The following is a 19,847-nucleotide window of genomic DNA, read 5'->3' on the forward strand; positions in this document are numbered from 1 at the left end:
AATTATTTGACATGATTTAAGGTACTCAATGATTTTGTTGGACTTTAAGAAATATAGCAATACAGATTAAGCCAGAATTTAGATTTGCTCCTTCATTTATATATGTCTATAAAAATGTTTATATACTGTATATATAGAACATACATGTGTTTATATCATATGTATTTATTATATAAATATTTATATATATGTTATGTTTAAATGGCATGCATTTTTATGAGATAGCTAAATAATATAAAATGTTCCATACTATAGTTTTAAGTATAAAATCTTGAAGTAGATACCTGTATTGAATATTTTTTTTAATCTTAAAATAGCGTTGGGCTTCCCTGGTGGCACAGTGGTTGAGAGTCCACCTGCTGATGCAGGGGACACGGGTTCGTGCCCCAGTCCGGGAAGATCCCACATGCCGCGGAGCGGCTGGGCCCGTGAGCCATGGCCGCTGAGCCTGCAGGTCTGGAGCCTGTGCTCCGCAACAGAAGAGGCCACAACAGTGAGAGGCCCGCATACCGCAAAACAAAACAAAACAAAACAAAACAAAACAGTGTTTATATATCTAAATAGAAAACTGTTTTTAGGTTAAATCAACTTATATGAAAGTTTTCTGCAAAGATTCAGGATTTTTAAATAAATAGCATGAATTTAATGTCTTATAAAAGTTAAACATTTTGACACTGCTGAATTGTAGAATGCGGCAAGCATCCAAAAATGATTGTTATTTTGTCTTTCAGTATAGATTTGATAAAATTTATGATTGAGCTCAGTTGTACTCATTTTGACTTGTAATTTACTGATGTTTTAATGGTTGATGTTATATATGGTAGACTAATATTGCTTATATCAAATCTTTTACTTTTTATATAAGTGATAATGTATATACAGTTAAAGAGTTCTAAGTGTATGTGCTTGTATCACTGAAATGATTTGGCTTATTGTAAAGTATTTAGAAAAAAATAATAAAACCAGAATGACAGAAGACCAAAGCCAGAGCTTAACGCTTAAAACTTGAAGATTCTTTTTCTTATCCTGAGCAAATTTTTCAAATTTTGCTGTTTGAGGAATCAGTGAAAAATTATAATTCTTGTGAGTTCCTAGAGACTGGTAGGGTGATGAGGGGAAACTGGGCCTTCACAAACACCTTCTCAGCTCAGATTAAAACATCAGTGATAGAGTTGCCTCATTCAATCATTGCATTTTAGTTCCTATCCCACTGTTTAGCTAAAGTAGTGGTGGTTAAATTAAATAAATATTATACAGAGGTGGAAGGGATAGAGAGACAGACAGACATGGAATTTATTCATTTTTATTTTTGGCTGTGTTGGGTCTTCATGGCTGCGTACAGGCTTTCTCTAGTTGTGGCGAGCGGGGGCTACTCTTCGTTGTGGTGGGCGGGCTTCTCATTGCGGTGACTTCTCTTGTTGCGGAGCACAGACTCTAGGTATGCGGGCTTCAGTAGTTGTGGCTCGAGCTCTAGAGCGCAGGCTCAGTAGTTGTGGCGCACGGGCTCAGTTGCTCTGCAGCACGTGGGATCTTCCTGGACCACGGCTTGAACCTGTGTCCCCTGCATTGGCAGGCGGATTCTTAACCACTTGCCACCAGGTAAGTCCCCAGACATGGAATTTAAATAGAAGCTCCTGATGTGTATCTTGGTTTGCTGTGTGCATTGACAGACAGCTGGTAAATAAGAAATATATTTCCTTAAATGATCCATTGACAGAAAAAAGCTGTCAACAGAGTATTGTAAAATTTCCTTTGACAAGAATATATCTTTATCTTGAATGTATTATATTTTAATATATTTTTAACAATGTACACACAAATGGCTATGTATTTTTGTTTTTCAGAGTTGGAGGGTTATCCGGTATATTAATGTCTTATTGATAATGGCAGAACATCCACCACTACTGGATACCACTCAGATTTTAAGTAGTGATATTTCTCTCCTATCTGCCCCTATTGTAAGTGCAGATGGAACACAACAGGTAAGGAAACTGAAATGTTTATTTTCTTATGTCTAGTACACATGTATTTCTTTCAGAAGAATGCAAAATTTAGAACAGAATGAGGCATCACAACAGTAGGTTCCTGTTAATTCATATTTTAAACTCCAGTTCAAAATGTTGTTTTGGTTTTATAGGACGATGAAATAATGAGACTGTTTGTGAAGTTGCTTCTAAAATGTCTCACTAATTAATGATTAAATTTCTTGTGTTTATATTTAGTTCCCACTGAAATTTTTTGTTTTACTTTAGACAATGTACTAGTCCCTGAGTGTTTTTTAACTAAGTTTAACCTTGTACCTTAATGATTATTATAAATCATTATTTCAAATCATTATGAAATCATGACTTCGTTATGTAATTAAATGACGGCCTGCATTATATTATAATAAAATGTTATCTCTTTTTCTTCTTTTCTCCTCACCGGAATCCCCCCTCCCAAAAGCAAACACACAATTCGTGGTGTGTTTTTCTCCCAACCCAGGGCTTTATAAATAAAGTTATCTTATTTTGTTGAATTTTGCCTCATCCCCCAATAATCCTAAAGGGATGGGAATGAGGGACTTTCATAAGTACCTGTTATGTGCCAAGCCATGTACTTAATTCTCACAACTACCCTGTATGGTAGTGATTTTAATGTTGTAAGTGAAGAAACAAAGATTAAGGACATAATAAATAATAAGAAGATAGAACAATTTGAGTTCTCACTATATAAAAAACATGTGCTAAGAACTTTATGATCTCATTTAATTCTTTCAGCAATCCTGTCCCTATTGCAGATGAAACAAAATGAGTTTCAGAAAGGCTCAAGATCACACAAAGCTTTTTTGCTCCATTACTCATACTGCTTCCTTGGGACACTAAAATAATGCAGTCTTATTTTGTTACTTTACAAACTTCGTGTCTATAGTGGACAATTATTATTTGCTTACAAGATAAGGGGCTACTTTGTTAACTTGGCTATTGAAAAATCAAGTGATTAGCTTGTGTTCTAAAGTATATATTGGTTTTGATTTTCACATGTGCTCTGATAGCTTTTAGCAGCAACCTCTTTTCACTAAAGTTGCTTTTTATAGTCAAGTTTAAGTCCGTTAAGATTTTTTTCTCCCTTAAAAATAATAGATGTGGCAGATATTCATTTACTTCGAGGCTCTGGGAGTGCTTTCAGTTATCATTGTTGCTTCAGGCAGATCACTGGCTTCAAGTTGTTTATAGTGTAATACAAGAAAGAATCTATTAAGCAGCCAATTACAGTACACTGATATAGTTGCTACAGCGTATAGTCTGTTAAAGGGAAGACAGTAGGCTGAAACAAGACCACAGTGCCCTCTCAAGACTTATTTCTCTCTTTTCCCCCAAAAGGAGATTCTATTGGCAGAATTTTTCTTGAAATCTTGAGGGCACCATGGCTAGCATATAGTAGTAGTTGTGTAGATGGATATGGAGAAAGGAGCTGGGAATAGAAGAGCACACTAGAGCAAGATTTGAAGGATCAGGGAGAGTCATTAGGTCTAGAGGACCTAATTTTTTTTAGTTAGGGTTTGAAAAATCAGGTGTCAAGAGGTGGAATAAAGCCTTAAATTCTAACTAGCAAAGACAGTGCCTTGTAGTTTGATAGGGAGAGAGAAAAATGAGTGGAAAGAGCATAGGATTTGGTTGATAGACTTAGATTTGATTTGGGTGACTTAAGACAAAGTATTTAACTTCTCTGTGTATGTTTGCTTCTCTATAAGATAGAGGTAGTAATAGCTGCTTAGAGTAGCTGTAGCTATGAGGGTGAAATGAGCTTGAAGGAGCTCAGTAAATCTTTGCTAAATTTGAATTGAAGCACTTAATAAATGTTTAAAAGACTGAAGAAACTATATAGGTATGTCAGTCAGGACTTAAGTCAACAGAGATAGTTATAGTAAGATAATAGATAATTATGATGGATCCAGACTAAAGTATAAGTGTAAGAGAGTGGACCAATAGCTATGGTAGAATGTAAGGAACTGAAGAAAAGTAGATAACAGTAAGTAGATAACAACTGACAACATGCATCTCTTTGTCTTAACTCAGGAACTTACTGGTATGCCAAGCATGGCCAAGTTAGAGCTTGCCTCTGGTGATATGACACTACCTGGTTGGTGCCCAGAGTAAAGAAGCAAGCTAAAGACAGTTCCTGACAGGAGGAACTCTCGGGTTCATGCATGATGTTAAAAATTTAGGAAAACAGATAGGTTGTCCCTTGTCTTTACTCTCTTGGAAATATTATTCTATTTCTTGGGAATATGAGATTTCTGTTCCATCCCTTGATATCAAATTAATTTTCTTATGGCTGGCCATCCAGATTATCTATCTCCTCCTTAATATTTTCTGATTTTTTATAGCAAACATTTTATACAATGTCACATTATACATAGTGGATCTTTTGGCTTATGAATTATACTAGAGGGAATCTCTCCTGATATCATTACTGCTAGTGTTGCTTTTAGCGAAGCTATAATAGACATTTATCATTCATTTTGATTGGCAGCACCTGAACTATTTTTTGTGTTTGAAGAATTTCATTCCCCTTTTTCCTATTAATAAACTTTATTTTTAAAGAGTTTTAGGTTTACAGAAAAATTGAGCAGAGTGGTTTTCTCATATGCCTCTTCCACAGTTTCCCCTATTATTAACATCTTAATAGGTACATTTATTACAATTAATAAACCATTATTGATACATTATTATTATGTTCCATGGTTTACATCAGGGTTCATTCTTGGTATTGTACAGTTCTATGGGTTTTGACAAATGTGTAATGCTGTATATCACTATTGCAGTATTATACAGAACTGTTTAACTGCCTTAAAACTCCACTGTGCTCTATTATCCCTCCCTCACTCCCCACCTCTGAAACTTTGGCAACCACTGATATTTTTACTGTCCCTATAATTTTTGTCTTTTTCCAGAATATCTTATAATCTGATTCATACAGTATGTACCTTTTTTAGACCAACTTCTTTCACTTAGCAATATGGTCTGGAAAATTTCTTCTTGTGGCTATTTCAATAGCTCCTTTTTGCTATTGTATAATACTTCATTGTTTGAATGTCCTGGTTTATTCATTCACCTGTTAAAGGACAGCTTGATTGTTTCTAGTTTTTGGTGATTATAAATAAAGCTGCTCTAAACATTTATGTGTAGGTTTTTGGATAGACGTAAGTTTTCAACTCAATTGGAGAAATATTTAGGAACATCAGTGCTAGATTGTTTGGTAAGACTCTGTTTAGCTTTATAAGAAACTAACAAACTGTTTTCCAGAGTGGCTATACCATTTCGCATTCTCAAGCATGTCCTCGATTTGAGATTGTATCCTTTCCTGATAGAGCAGGTAAAGCGTTTATGAGTGCTTGTGCTGCCCTGTTAGAACCCACAGATATGCTTTAGGGAATTTGAACTTTAAGCACAAGTGGAATGCTCCCAGCTGTATTCACTATTGCTACCATCAAAAGAAAAGTTCAGGTATTTTGGTTTCTTGTGTGGTTCAGTACTTTCCTAATTTAACTTTACCTTTTCTAATTTTTACTCATTTACCTTCCAAAAATATTGAATGCATTTAAACTTTTGGCTAAGATCTTTCAAAATTCAGTGCCTATCTAGCTTCTTTATCAGAATCTTCTCCATGTCATTAATTTTTTAATTATTATTTTGTAACTCTATAATTATTTTCTCACTTGTACCTGCTTGATTTTGATTTATGGAGGTGACTGAGTAATGACATAGACTAATGCCATTGAAGGCAAAAGTAATGACATAGAGAGACTAATGCCATTGAAGGCAAATTACTAACATTTCCTGAAAGAAGGGAGCACACCATGCCATGCTGGGCCACAAGGGAAACATCAGGTTTTGGTCAGGAGGCAGAAGCAGGAACAAGAGGAAAGCCTAGGCCAAAGCCATTAAATTGGTGTTTTCTCAGGAAAGGCACAACAGTGTAGAGTAAGTAGCTTAGGATTGGCTATTTAATAATTGTGGCAGGCAAGAAATAACAAGTATTGACTAGGATATGGAGAAAAGGGAACCCTTGTATACTGTTGGTAGGAAGGTATGGAGAAAAGGGAACTCTTGTATACTGTTGGAAGGTATGGATAAATTGGTGCAGGCACTATGGAAAACAGTATGGAGATTCCTCAAAAAATTAAAAATAGAACTACTATACGATCCTGCAATTTTATTTCTTGGTATTTATCTGAAGGAAGTGAAATCACTGTCTGGAAAAAATGTATCTACATTTTTGTGTTGCAGCATTATTGTGTTGTGTATGTTGCAGCATTATTTACAGTAGTGAAGACATGGAAACAACCTATGTATCCATCAGTGGATGAAAAGATAATGGTGTGTGTGTATATGTATATGTATGTGTATATGTATGTGTATATGTGTATGCATACACATGATGGAATATTATTCAGTCATGAAAAAGAAGAAAATCTTACCATTTGCCACAACGTGGATGTACCTTGAGGGCATTATGCTGAGTGAAATGTCAGACAGAGAAAGACAATTACTGTGTGGTCTCACTTATGTATGGAATATTTTTTAAAATGAACTTATAGATACAGAGAACAAATTGGTAGTTGCCAGAGGTGGGTGGTTATGGGAGGGTGGGCAAAATGGGTGAAGATGGCCAAAAGGTACAAACATCCAGTTATAAGACAAATAAGTCTTAGGAATGTAATACACAGCAAGGTGACTATAGTTAACAACACTGTATTGTATTTGAAAGTTGCTGAGAGAGTGGATCTTAAAAGTTGTCATCACAAGAAAAAACTTGTAACTATGTGTGGTGGTAGGTGTTGACTAAACTTACTGTGGTAATTATTTTGTGATATATTCATATATCAAATCATTACGTTGTACACTTAAAACTAATATAATGTTCTATCAGTTATATCTCAATTTTAATAGTAATCTTTTTATTTATTTATTTATTTTTATATTTATTTTTGGCTTCATTTCTGTGCGAGGGCTTTCTCTAGTTGCGGCAAGCGGCGGCCACTCTTCATCGTGGTGCACGGGCCTCTTCACTATCGCGGCCTCTTGTTGCAGAGCACAGGCTCAGTAGTTGTGGCTCACGGGCCTAGCTGCTCCGCGGCATGTGGGATCTTCCCAGACCAGGGCTTGAACCCATGTTCCCTGCATTAGCAGGCAGATTCTCAACCACTGCGCCACCAGGGAAGCCCAATTATATCTCAATTTTAAGAAAAAAAAAAAAAATAATTCTGGCAGATTTGGGGCTATACAGGTGGTCTTTAGTTTCCTGTTACTTGGCCGTGGGATGGTTTAGGGCAGTGGAAATATTGGCTTGGTGTGTAAGAGTTCAGTAAGGGGGTCAGTTGGAGCTGTAGACTTGAAATTGGTTGGTTTGCATATGAGAGGTGTGCTCCTGGCTGAGCTCTTTACTACCTCTAAGAATTGGTTAGCCCTGGGACAGGCAGTCTCTCCCCAGCCAGCTCAGCCATCAATGCCAAAGCATCATGAACACAGAAAATATGGTTAAAATAATTGGCCCTGTGTTGAAAAGATGCCAAATAGACAAATACAGAATTTAAGAAAACATGAAACATCTCCTCAGCTTACTGTTTTCAAAACCTGTTTAAATTGTAAGCTATAACCTGTATATATAGAAAAGTACATAAAACAAATATATAATATAGCACATGATTAAAGAGCATAAATCTTATAACTGCCAGCCAGACTAAGAGGTAGAATACTGCCAACACCCTAGAAATCCCCTGTGTGTTCCTTCTACATCACAATACCCTCTCTAGTTGGAGGTTACCACTATCCTTACTTCTATGGGAATTACTTCCAGACTTTTCTTTATAGTTTTATCTATGCATACATCACTAAGCAATAATTGTTTAGATTTGCCTATTCTTGATCTTTAACTAAAGTAATCTTTACTGTAACTGTTCTTTTGTGTCTTGCTGGGTTTGTACAACATTGTTTTTAAGATTCATTCTTATTGGATGTTGCTGAAATTTGTTCTTTTCATTGTTGTATAGGATTCCATGTATGGATATACAACAGTATATTCATTTATCTATTCTTGGTGGACATTTGGACAGTTTCTAGTTTGATACTGTTTTTTCTTTTTGATTTGTCAAAACTCTTGATATATATTCTGGATATAAACCTTTTGTTAGTCACCAGTGTGGTGAATGCTTTCTCTTATCCTTGTAACCACACTCTTTAGTGTCTTTTGATGAACAATTCTTAATTGTAATGTGGTCAAATTTATCAGTTCTTTTTATCTAGAGTTAGTGTATTGTTTTTTGTTCAATTCTTTCCTACACTGAGGCAATGAAAATATTTTCCTATATTATCTTCTAAAAAGTATAGTTTTGCTTTGAACATTTTATTCAGAAATCCACTGGATTTCTGTGAATTGTGTCAAGCATGGGTTCAATTTGATTATTTTTCCACACATATATTGAATTATCTCACACCATTTATTGAAGTGACTATCATTTTCCTATCACTTTACAGTGATCTTTATGCCATAAGTTAAGTGACCATATATTTGTGGAATTGTTTCTGGATTATTAATTCTATTCCATTGATCTGTTTGATTATTCCTGTGCCAGGAATACACCAATACTTTAAGTGGAGTCTTGGTATCTAGTAGGGCAAACCATCTCACTTTGTTGTTCTTTGAGAGTGTCTTGATATTCTTGGCCTTTGCATTTACATATAAATTTTAGAATTAGCTTATCAATATACACATACACAGCCTCCTGAGATTTGGGTTTGGAGTACTTTGCATCTATAGATCAAGTTAGGAGAGAATTGACATCTTTATAATATTGAGTCTTTCAGTCCTTGAAGTTGAAGTTGGTATATCTAAGCTATTAGAAATTGTGTGCGTGTGTGTGAAATTTCATATCCTGTTGTTGGTAAATAGAAACACAGTTTATATTTCTTTAATATCTAGCAACCTTGCAGGATAATAATCTCTTATATTTCTATTACTAGAGAGTGGTACCCCCTCCCATTTCCACCCCTTGATTCTTCAACCTGGACTCGCGAGTCCTGGCTATGAGAGAAACAGCACCATATACTGGATACCAATTTAGGGCATATGCCACCTCCTGGAAAACCTTTCTGCAGCCTCGCAAGGTATTGCCACCTAGCTGTTTCTATAACTTAAAACATTAAATATTTTACAGTATTATGATGAAATACATATAAGTGTATATATATACATACACACTTAAACCTGTTGTGAAAGACAGAATCACCAAACTCTAAAGGGAACAACATCTTAAGGAAATGAAACATAATGGTCATGAAATTTTGATGGATCCTGGTCTAAAAATAATTGATTTTCTATTAAATTAACTTCTAGATATTCTACAGTTAGAATAATTCCTAATTCTCTAGTTAAGTGACTTTGTAGTTTGTCAAATCCTGTGCCCCAGAATCCTGTAGAAATTGTTGACTTATAAGAAATGTAATTTGGGCTGAAGTGAGGAGGAAATAAAGAATAACTTCTAAGCAGCACTGAATAAATAAGGAAATGCATTCAACTGAAAATTATCCATGGAATACTGAAAATTCTTTAAAGTGAATCTGATTATAAACTTCTGAATAGGAGTTACTAAATGAAAAGGAGGCTTCTTACAAAAATGATTTTTCCTGTGATCTTTTCTATGTTCTTACATTAGCTTAATACAAAGCAAGATTTTTTTTTGTCAAAAATTATGCAGATGTTTATAGAAATAGAAGTTGAATTCTGCTTTTTCAACTCTCGTAACATTTCCCTTTCAGTAATAAACCATGGTCATTATATATTCAAAGTACTGTTATATATCTTCTTACCACCAGATAGAATGCCCAGGGTTCAAAGTCCTGAAATGCATTTGTGTGAGTTTTTCAGAAAAGAACATTTTGAAAATCAGACAAATATGCACATACATGTAAACACATGACAGAAAGTTATACAAGAAATTATAAGCAGGGACTGACCCCAGAAAAAGTTTACATTTTACTATACAACCTTTTGTACCGTATGAAGATTTTTTAATCTTGTGGATTTATTACTTTTTCAATTTAAAAACTAACAGTTGAAAAAAGAAAAAAAACCACGCAGTTCCAAGTGTACATATACACATATATCACAGGAAGAAAAGCTCTGGACACATACATACGCATTTATTAACAGTGGTTTTTCTTTTCAGGAAAGAGAGATCTGTTGACAAGAGGTGGAAATTTTGCTTTATCCAAACTGTTTTAAGATTTTAGAATGTCTTTATTTAAACGAACATATGTCAGAAAAGTGCGTAAATCATTTCTGTGCAGCCCAATTAAAAAAATAAAGTGAACATAGCCCCTGTAACCACCCTCAGGTCAAGAAATAGAACTTTACCAGCACCTCCAAGGCACTTCTTGGGAAGGATTACCCTTGCAACCCTTCCCAAGAAGTAACCCCTCTCTCCCAGAGAGTATCCCTTTTTTCCTCCCCAAACCAAGGATAAGTTTTGCCTGATTTGAATTTTACATAAATCGAATTATACTGTATATATTATTTTGCTCAATATTATATGCATAAGATTTATCTATGTTACCACCTGTAACATAGTATTTGCTGCATAATATTCCATTCTATGAATATACATTAATCGCTTCAATTTACTTTTTTTTTTTTTAACATCTTTATTGGGGTATAATTGCTTTACAGTGGTGTGTTAGTAATTTACTATTGATGGAAACTTGGGTTGTTTCCAGTTTTTGATTATCACAAGTAGTTCTTCAAAACATTCTTGTACACTACTTTTATACATGTGCATGCTTTTCTTTTGGGTATATACCTAATAGTGGAGTGCATGGATCATAGGGAATATATATGTTCAAATAGTAACTATTACTTTTTGTTGTTGTTTATCTCTACTTATACATCTCAGAATACCTCAAGTACAATTGAACTCTCCTCATATTCCCTCAAACACCAAACTTTTACTACTACTTCTGTCTTTCCTTATTGTGGAGGGCTATTATTTTCCCCAAATAGCTGCTGCCTCCCTCTAGGGTAAGATTATTTTTTCCCGCCCCACTGATGGCAAAGAAAAAGGTTTCCAAAGAGGCTGTACCAGTTTACACTTCCACAGGCAGTGTATTGTTGGCAGTTGCTCTACAGTCAAATCGTTTGGAATTGTCTGTTTCATTTTATCTATTATCATGATAGGTATGTATACTAGTTGAATTTTAGAGGAAATATCCACATACCTCCTGTGTGAACAAAAATAAATATACTTTCCTCTTGGGGAATATCTGAATAAAATGCCTATTATTTAATTAGTAAACATCAATTCCAGTGTCTTATATGTGTCTATAAACATAATTGACCACCTAATGGTCTGTATACCTATGTAATATAGAAATTGGCATTTTAAAACGAAAACAGTTGGTAAACTTAACTGGCACATTAGTAAGTGCTTTTTTTTAAACATCTTTATTGTAGTATAGTTGCTTTACAGTGGTGTGTTAGTTTCTGCTTTATAACAAAATGAGTCAGCTATACATATACATATATCCCCGTATCTCCTCCCTCTTGCATCTCCCTCCCACCCTACTGCTGGACTTGATTAACTATTTCCTTTCCCATATTAGAGAACTTTTCAACTATAATCTCTTCAAATATTTTCTCAGTCCCTTTCTTTTTCTCTTCTTCTGGGACCTCCTGTAATTCGAATGTTGGTGTGTTTTATGTTGTCCCAGAGGTCTCTGAGACTGTCCTCAATTCTTTTCATTCTTCTTTCTTTATTCTGCTCTGTGGTAGTTAAAAAAAATTTTCAACTATAATCTCTTCAAATATATTTTCTCAGTCTCTTTCTTTTTCTCTTCTTCTGGGACCTCCTGTAATTCGAATGTTGGTGTGTTTTATGTTGTCCCAGAGGTCTCTGAGACTGTCCTCAATTCTTTTCATTCTTCTTTCTTTATTCTGCTCTGTGGTAGTTATTTCCACTATTGTATCCTCCAGGTCTCTTATCCATTCTTCTCCCTCAGTTATTGTGCTGTTGAATCCTTCCAGAGAATTTTTAATTTCATTTATTGTGGTGTTCATCATTGCTTGTTTGCGCTTTAGTTCTTCTAGGTCCTTGTGAAACGTTTCTTATATTTCTCCATTCTGTTTCCAAGATTTTGGATCATCTTTACTTTGGATCAAAATTTACTTTGGTGATGGTTGTACAAATCTGTGTGTATACTAGAAACCACTGAATTGTACTGTTTAAAGGGTAAATTTTATAGTGTATGGATTATATCTCATTTAAAAATATCTTAAAACCCATCTCCATATTTTAGATGTGTTTATATAAATGTGATTGCTGGTAATCTAGAAATAAATTATTGTTATAAGACTTGTCAGTCTTTGATAAATTGGCTAAATTTATAGAATCAATTTCAGAATTAAAACATTTCTAAATATATGATGATAAATTGTTTGCATAGTGACACTGTCTACTTCCTTGCATATTTATCTGCATATAGTATTTATAAGCTATAAATATACTGACATACTCGAAGATGAGAGAGCTAAAATAAATAAAATTACTAAAACTGTGGCTTTAAAATGAAATGTATTTGGAAGCAGCATACTATTAAAATTCCAACTTATTGACTGACATTGTATCATCCAGAAGCAGTTGCTACCATAGCTCTTTGTTGATTTAGTTGTTACAGTGACCTGATAAATTCCTTTCAACAGGAAGCTTATTATTATACATTGGCTAATTTGATTGGAAACAAGGTTTGAGGTAGGTATTGATGAATATACTGATAATCGATAGTACCTTTAACATCCCACCTCTATCTGTGTTTTCACCCAAGATAGCTATAAAATGCTCTATGATTCTACTTTGAATGGAGTTTTAAAGGTTGACTTATTAAGCGAAGGACAGTCTGAGGGCCAATTTGACAATAAAGATTCCCTCAGTATTTGGTGAATGCAACACATTGGAATACTTGGAGAAGAAACTGTTGACTCTTACAGCAGCCTTTGGTAGCTGTAGTAGCAGTAATTGAATGAGGAAATTAAAGAGGTTTTGAGAAAGAATAAGTGCTAAGATTTTGGAAGTGGCTTTACTGATAAGCATGTTTATGACTGAACATATCACTTATATGTGGAATCTAAAATACAACACAAACGAACATATCTACAAAACAGAAAAAGACTTACAGATACAGAGAACAGACTTGTGCTTGCCAAGGGGGAAGAAGCGTGGGGGAGGGAAGGATTGGGATTAGCTGATGCAAACTAGTATGTATAGGATGGAAAAACAACAAGGTCCTATAGTATAGCACAGGGAACTATATTTAATATCTTATGATAAACCATAATGGAAAAGAATATGAAAAAATATATATGTATAACTGAGTCATTCTGCTATACAGCAGAAATTAACACAACATTGTAAATCAACTATACTTCAATAAAATTTAAAAAACAAAAATACTATTAGAACATCAATATTTTAAGTGGGTAAATTATATATAAATGAAGCTATTTTAGCTTATTGCTTACATTTATTGCTAAGATGTGTATTTTAACATTTTACCAGAAAGTTAAAATTTATGGAGTTATTTTTTTATTTTTATTTATTTATTTTGCTATTTTATTTTTATTTATTTATTTTTGTAACATCTTTATTGGAGTATAATTGCTTTACAATGGTGTGTTAGTTTCTGCTTTATAACAAAGTGAAACAGCTATAGATATATATATATATCCCCATATCTCTTCCCTCTTGCATCTCCCTCCCTCCCACCCATAGCATCTTTAGGATTCTCTATGTATAGTATCATGTCATCTGCAAACAGTGACAGCTTTATTTCTTCTTTTCCGATTTGGATTCCTTTTATTTCTCTTTCTTCTCTGATTGCTGTGGCTAAAACGTCTAAAACTATGTTGAATAATAGTGGTGAGAGTGGGCAACCTTGTCTTGTTCCTGATCTTAGTGGAAATGCTTTCAGTTTTTCACCATTGAGGACAATGTTGGCTGTGGGTTTGTGATACGTGGCCATTATTATGTTGAGGTAAGTTCCCTCTATGCCTACTTTCTGCAGGGTTTTTATCATAAATCGGTGTTGAATTTTGTCAAAAGCTTTTTCTGTATCTGTTGAGATGATCATATGGTTTTTCTCCTTCAGTTTGTTAATATGGTGTATCACACTGATTGATGTGCGTATTTTGAAGAATCCTTGCATTCCTGGGATAAACCCCACTTGGTCACGGTGTATGATTCTTTTAATGTGCTGTTGGATTCTGTTTGCTAGTATTTTGTTGAGGATTTTTGCATCTATGTTCATCAGTGATTTTGGCCTGTAGTTTTCTTTGTGACATCTTTGTCTGGTCTTGGTATCGGGTGATGGTGGCCTCGTAGAATGAGTTTGGAGTGTTCCTCCCTCTGCTATATTTTGGAAGAGTTTGAGAAGGATAGGCGTTAGCTCCTCTCTAAATGTTTGATAAAATTCGCCTGTGTAGCCATCTGGTCCTGGGCTTTTGTTTGTTGGAAGATTTTTAATCACAGTCTCAATTTCAGTGCTTGTGATTGGTCTGTTTATATTTTCCATTTCTTCCTGGTTCAGTCTAGGAAAGTTGTGCTTTTCTAAGAATTTGTCCATTTCTTCCAGGTTATCCGTTTTATTGGCATAGTAGTTGCTTGTAGTAATCTCTCATGATCCTTTGTATTTCTGCAGTGTCCGTTGTTACTTCTCCTTTTTCATTTCTAATTTTGTTGATTTGCGTCTCCTCCCTTTTTTTCTTGATGAGTCTGGCTAATTATGGAGATTGTATAACTTCTTTTTTTTACTAGTCTAAAGTCTTTATAATTTGACTGTAGAATTTCAGAGATTATTTAAGAATGATCAGTCCTTTCTACCATTGTCAATAAATATAAATGTGGAAATTTTAGAAGGTACATTAGGAAAAAGGAAAGCTATGACAGGCTATTGTAAAACACTGGAAAGAAAATAAGTCTTTTCAGGCACTAATTAACCTTCTTTTCTTTTTTTAAAAAAAATTATTATTTATTTTTGGCTGCATTGGGTCTTTGTTGCTGCACTTGGGCTTTCTCTAGTTGTGGCGGAGGTGGGGTGCTACTCTTCATTGCGGTGTGCGGGTTTCTCACTGCGGTGGCTTCTCTAGTTGCAGAGCATGGGCTCTAGGCGCACGGGCTTCAGTAGTTGGGGCACGTGGGCTCAGTTGCTCTGCAGCATGTGGGACCTTCCCAGAACAGGGCTTGAACCTGTGTCCCCTGCGTTGGCAGGAGGATTCTTAACGACTGCACACAAGGGAATCCCCTAGCATTCATTTTTAAACAGTGTTCTCAGTATACATTTTAGTTAATTTGTTAATATGTTTGAAATGATACTATTTTATACATAAACACTTATTATTAGAATAATTTATTGCAAAGTTTAAAGTAACCTAATAGTATTTGTCATCCATATAACTTTTTCGTCATAATACTTTTGAAACTTAGAATTATTTAAGCAACTCTTTTTTACTTGATCCTATCAGGTTGTAAAACATTTAGTCTGAGTATTTCTCATGACTTTAATTCTAAATCTCAATATAAAAACTTGTGTGTTTGAGTTTTAATGAGCATAATGAATTGATTTTAAAATACTGATGCAGTTTATGTAAGAAAACTTACTCTTCTGTGAGGAGACTGTCAGCATATAAACTTTTTGTTTTGCTTTTTAAAAAAGCAGTGGGGCTTCCCTGGTGGCGCAGTGGTTGAGAGTCCTCCTGCCTATGTAGGGGACGCGGGTTTGTGCACCGGTCCGGAGGATCCCACGTGCCGCGGAGCGGCTAGGCCCGTGAGCCATGGCCACTGAGCCTGCGGGTCCGGAGCCTGTGCTCCACAACGGGAGAGGCCACAACAGTGAGAGGCCCGCGTACCGCAAAAAACAACAACAAAAAACATAAAGCAGTAATTTTTATTAAAAAGATAAATTAGTTCATTTTCATACTGGGAGTGTTCATGTCCAGGTGGTATATGATGTCATTTGAGTATAATCTATATGAACAGTGAATTCACATTTTTAACTCAATCCTAAGATCAACAAAATAAATAAGTGTGCAAATGCTTTGTTAACAGTAAAGTAAAAAAACACAGCTTTTAGCTGGTGATGTCGTAATCATCCCCTTGACACCCTGAATTTATTTTGAATGTCAGTTTTTAAAGAACAATAGAATGATTAAAAATATATGGACATGCAAACCCAAAAGAATAGAAATTTGAAGTGACAGTGATATGTTAATTATTGCGAAGTCTATATAATTTTCTTTAAACATAATTTCACTTTATTTAAAATAGAAAAATGTAAATATGACCTTTTAGCAGAACTGGCTTTAGAAACTAAAGATTTAATTGTTGCCAACCCTCACATAAATCTTCAATGGAATACAGGGTGCACTTGTGCAGGTATAACCCTTTTTAGTAGGATTAGTAAGAGAATGAAGGACAGATCTTTTCATAAGCCATTCCGAAGTAGGTGAAGATGCAAATCCTTAGTCACATATATACACACAAAGGCATGGCGTGATGTGCACACAAACAACTGAATGTCACATGTGTACGTACATTGTCTATATATATTTTTGGTGGGGGGGGATATTACATCACTTTTCTACCATTGTCAGTAAATGAAGTATTCCACAGTCTACATTATTAATTAGGATTCCCTTTGTACTGGATTTAAAGGAAATATTATTTTTGAGGGTCTACTGTATGTCAGGCACTGTGCTGGCATTTTACATATAGTGTTTCCCTTAATCCTTCAAAAACACTGTATTTTAGAAAAGACACTAAAGCTCATGGAGGTAAATTTGTCTAAAAATCACACATTTATTAAGCAATAGAGTAGAGTTTCAATATAGAATTGCCTGATTACAAATTCATATTTTTTCTGTTACAGTACTTTTATTTCTAAAAAGAAATTGTGAAGGCAAATGAGCCTAAAAGAAAAAAAAATTTTTTAAGTATTTTCTAGTTATCACAAATTATACCTTGTATTCTAACTTAGCATTGTAATTGGCTGTAACTATCTCCCTTACTGATTCATCCTTACATCCTCAACTCTGCAAAAAGTGCCTAATATATAGTATTTGCTTATTAATTATTTGTCAAATAAATAAATGAGTAGATGGTTGACAGATCTCAATTGTTTGTATGCTGGTATCAAGCATGTATTCTTAGCTGAGTTTGAAAGTGATTTTCTTTCATAGGACTAAAAACTAAACTCAAATTCATTAGTTTGATAGTTGTCCTTTTATTTACAATTATTAATCTCTATTTAGACTTCAGCTGAAATATATTACATCAGCCAGTTCATCTACAGATTAACAGGATCTAGTGAAGTATGAAGCATGATTGAAAATTCTTACAGTGAAGTCAGTTTAATATCACGTTGATGTTTAAATAATTCAGACTTGTTTATGAAATGAATTTCCCAGCTTAATTTCTTAGGAAAATCAGATAATGAGTTCAAATTTATACATAATAAGGTTGGGTGCCTGAAGTTTATCAAGGTAAATAAATTCAGAAATTAGTTGGAAATATAATTTTGGAGCTTGGGGAATCTAGAGATATACCCTAATATGGTAGCCATTAACTACATGTGGCCATTTAAACTAATTAAAATTAAATAAGATCAAAGAAGATTAGTTCTTCATTCTTACTAGTCACATTCCAAATGCTCAGTAGCACTTGTGTACATATACAGACCATATATAGCCAAATATAGCTAGAGGCTCTTACCAGCACCAAGATAGAACACTTCCATCATCACAGAAAGTTCTGTCGGCTAGCCCTGTTCTCAGAGCCAGAGGAAAAGATTTAGGAGCTATTCAGAGACTGGACAGTAGTTAATTCAGCAAACATTTGTTTAACTTCTGTAGTCTCTGTAACTGCATATTAAAATAAATAGACTGAAGTCAAGAAGGGCTCATGTAGTGGAGCTGACAACATGCAAACAAGTGAATACAATCATGTGCTAAATGTTATTATAGAACGATGTACAAAGTGCTGTGGGCTCTAATACAGGAATAATCTAACTCTGCTTTAGGGTGTCAGCATCTTGAAGGATGGGTAGTATTTCTTGAAGAAGGAAATTGTTCCTCATAGGAAAATGTCAGCAAAGTCAAGTGTGAATCAAATATCGTGCTAGAGAATAGTAAATAAATCACAGACCAGGAAATGAAGATGAAAGTATTGACTATGCAACACTAGATTGAAAGGAATAAAGCAGATGGATAGCTGGAAAGCTATAGGGTGGGCAGTACAGGAAAATATGGGAAGTAAGAGGCAGGCAGGTGTCCAGCACCAGTTCAGGAGAAATTTCATAAATATTGTGTCCTGTGTGTGTTCTCTCTGTTTTGTGTAAATTAGTCCATTTCTCCTAAGCTAGAGGGCAAATTCTTACAGCAGCAGATCTGCACTGATAAAAATAGTAATACTAAGAGCTACACATACAGTGCTTACAGTAACAACAGCTAATATACATAAATAGTGCTCAGAACATGCCAGTTGCTGTCCTAAGCACTTGACATATGTTAACTCATTTAGTCATCACAGCAACCCCATGAGTATTGAGTTAATTTGAAGGCTTTCAACCACAGATTGAGAAACTACATTGCTAAAGGTATGTTAACTATTATTTAAGGGTACAAGGCCCATAGGATTTTCCCTTTTATTATTACTCTAAACCTCTTTAAGTTGGTGCCCTAGACCAAGCATGAAGAAGCAGTTGGATAAGGAAGAGGGAAAAGGATTAGTTATTCCAGACAGTTTTGTTCAGGTGTTCTTATAATAAGAGGATTTTAGGACACAGACACACATAGAGGGAAGGACCATGTGAAAACAGGAAAAATACAGCCATTTACACGCTTAGGAGAGGGGCCTCAGAAGGAAGCAATTTTGAACTTTTAACCTCCAGAACTATGAGAAAACAAATTTTTGTTCAAGTTCCCCAGACTTGGTACTGTGTTATGGCAGCCCTAGCAAACTAATACGATAGCCAAGATAATACATCTGTAAATACTGGAAAGCATGTATATATGTTTTTGATTTCTGGGTTGATTTCTTGTTCTGTCTGCTAAACCCTCTACTGAGTTTCATAAATAGAGCTGTGAGGTACTTGCTTTGTTCTCCTCAGACCTAACTTAGTGTCAGTCTTAATGTACAGTGAGGAATGCAAGTTGTGTGTCCTTTGACGTACAGAGGAAAAAATTAAATTATATACACAAATTGATGCTGTCCGTAAACATTTTCCTCTTTATTGTTTTCAGTGATTATATTTGGTTTTGTAGGTTATTTTTATAAAAATATAGGTGAACATTTTTAGAAATTAATATATCCTTAATGTTTCATAGGTATATATCCCTCAGAATAAACAATTCAAACTGTTAGAGTTTAACAGTAGAAACAAACTTTAAAATGATTTCCTAAATTCAAAAGTTAAATTTTTGTTACCTCCACAGAACAAATTACTTATAATAATTCGGCTTTTTTTTTCTGTTGTTTCCTTTAGAGATTATATATAGAATATTAACACTAACCTTATATCTTTTACTAAATCCTTTAGGATTTAAAGTAGTGGTACTTTCTGGAACAATAAATAATAGCACGGTTTTTCTGATGGCCATCTTAGGAATTTATGAGTAATTACATTAGAAAACTGATTCTTTCCATGGGATTCAGGTTAGGGGGAAAATACCAAACTCCTTACCCCCTGGAAATAGACCTAAATATGTACATATTGTTTTGAAAATTTCAGAGTGATTCTAAGAAGTATTCCTTTTCATCTAGTGCA

At 34.6% G+C, this 19,847-nt stretch overlaps 1 protein-coding gene across 3 annotated transcripts in view; it reads left to right on the plus strand.

Annotated features, from left to right (window-relative positions):
- FNDC3A (fibronectin type III domain containing 3A) overlaps positions 1-19,847 on the plus strand; it is a 160,156-nt gene that overhangs the window by 21,721 nt on the left and 118,588 nt on the right. For all 3 annotated transcript variants that reach the window (XM_024755384.1, XM_024755383.1, XM_024755385.1), the window contains exon 2: positions 1,845-1,982. In XM_024755384.1, coding sequence (XP_024611152.1) covers positions 1,884-1,982 — 99 coding nt within the window. In that variant the 5' untranslated portion in view covers positions 1,845-1,883. The remainder of the gene's footprint in view (positions 1-1,844; positions 1,983-19,847) is intronic.

The sequence above is a fragment of the Neophocaena asiaeorientalis genome, unplaced genomic scaffold (genome assembly GCF_003031525.2).
Source record: "Neophocaena asiaeorientalis asiaeorientalis breed wild unplaced genomic scaffold, Neophocaena_asiaeorientalis_V1.1 scaffold59, whole genome shotgun sequence".
Classification (NCBI taxonomy): Eukaryota; Metazoa; Chordata; class Mammalia; order Artiodactyla; family Phocoenidae; genus Neophocaena; species Neophocaena asiaeorientalis.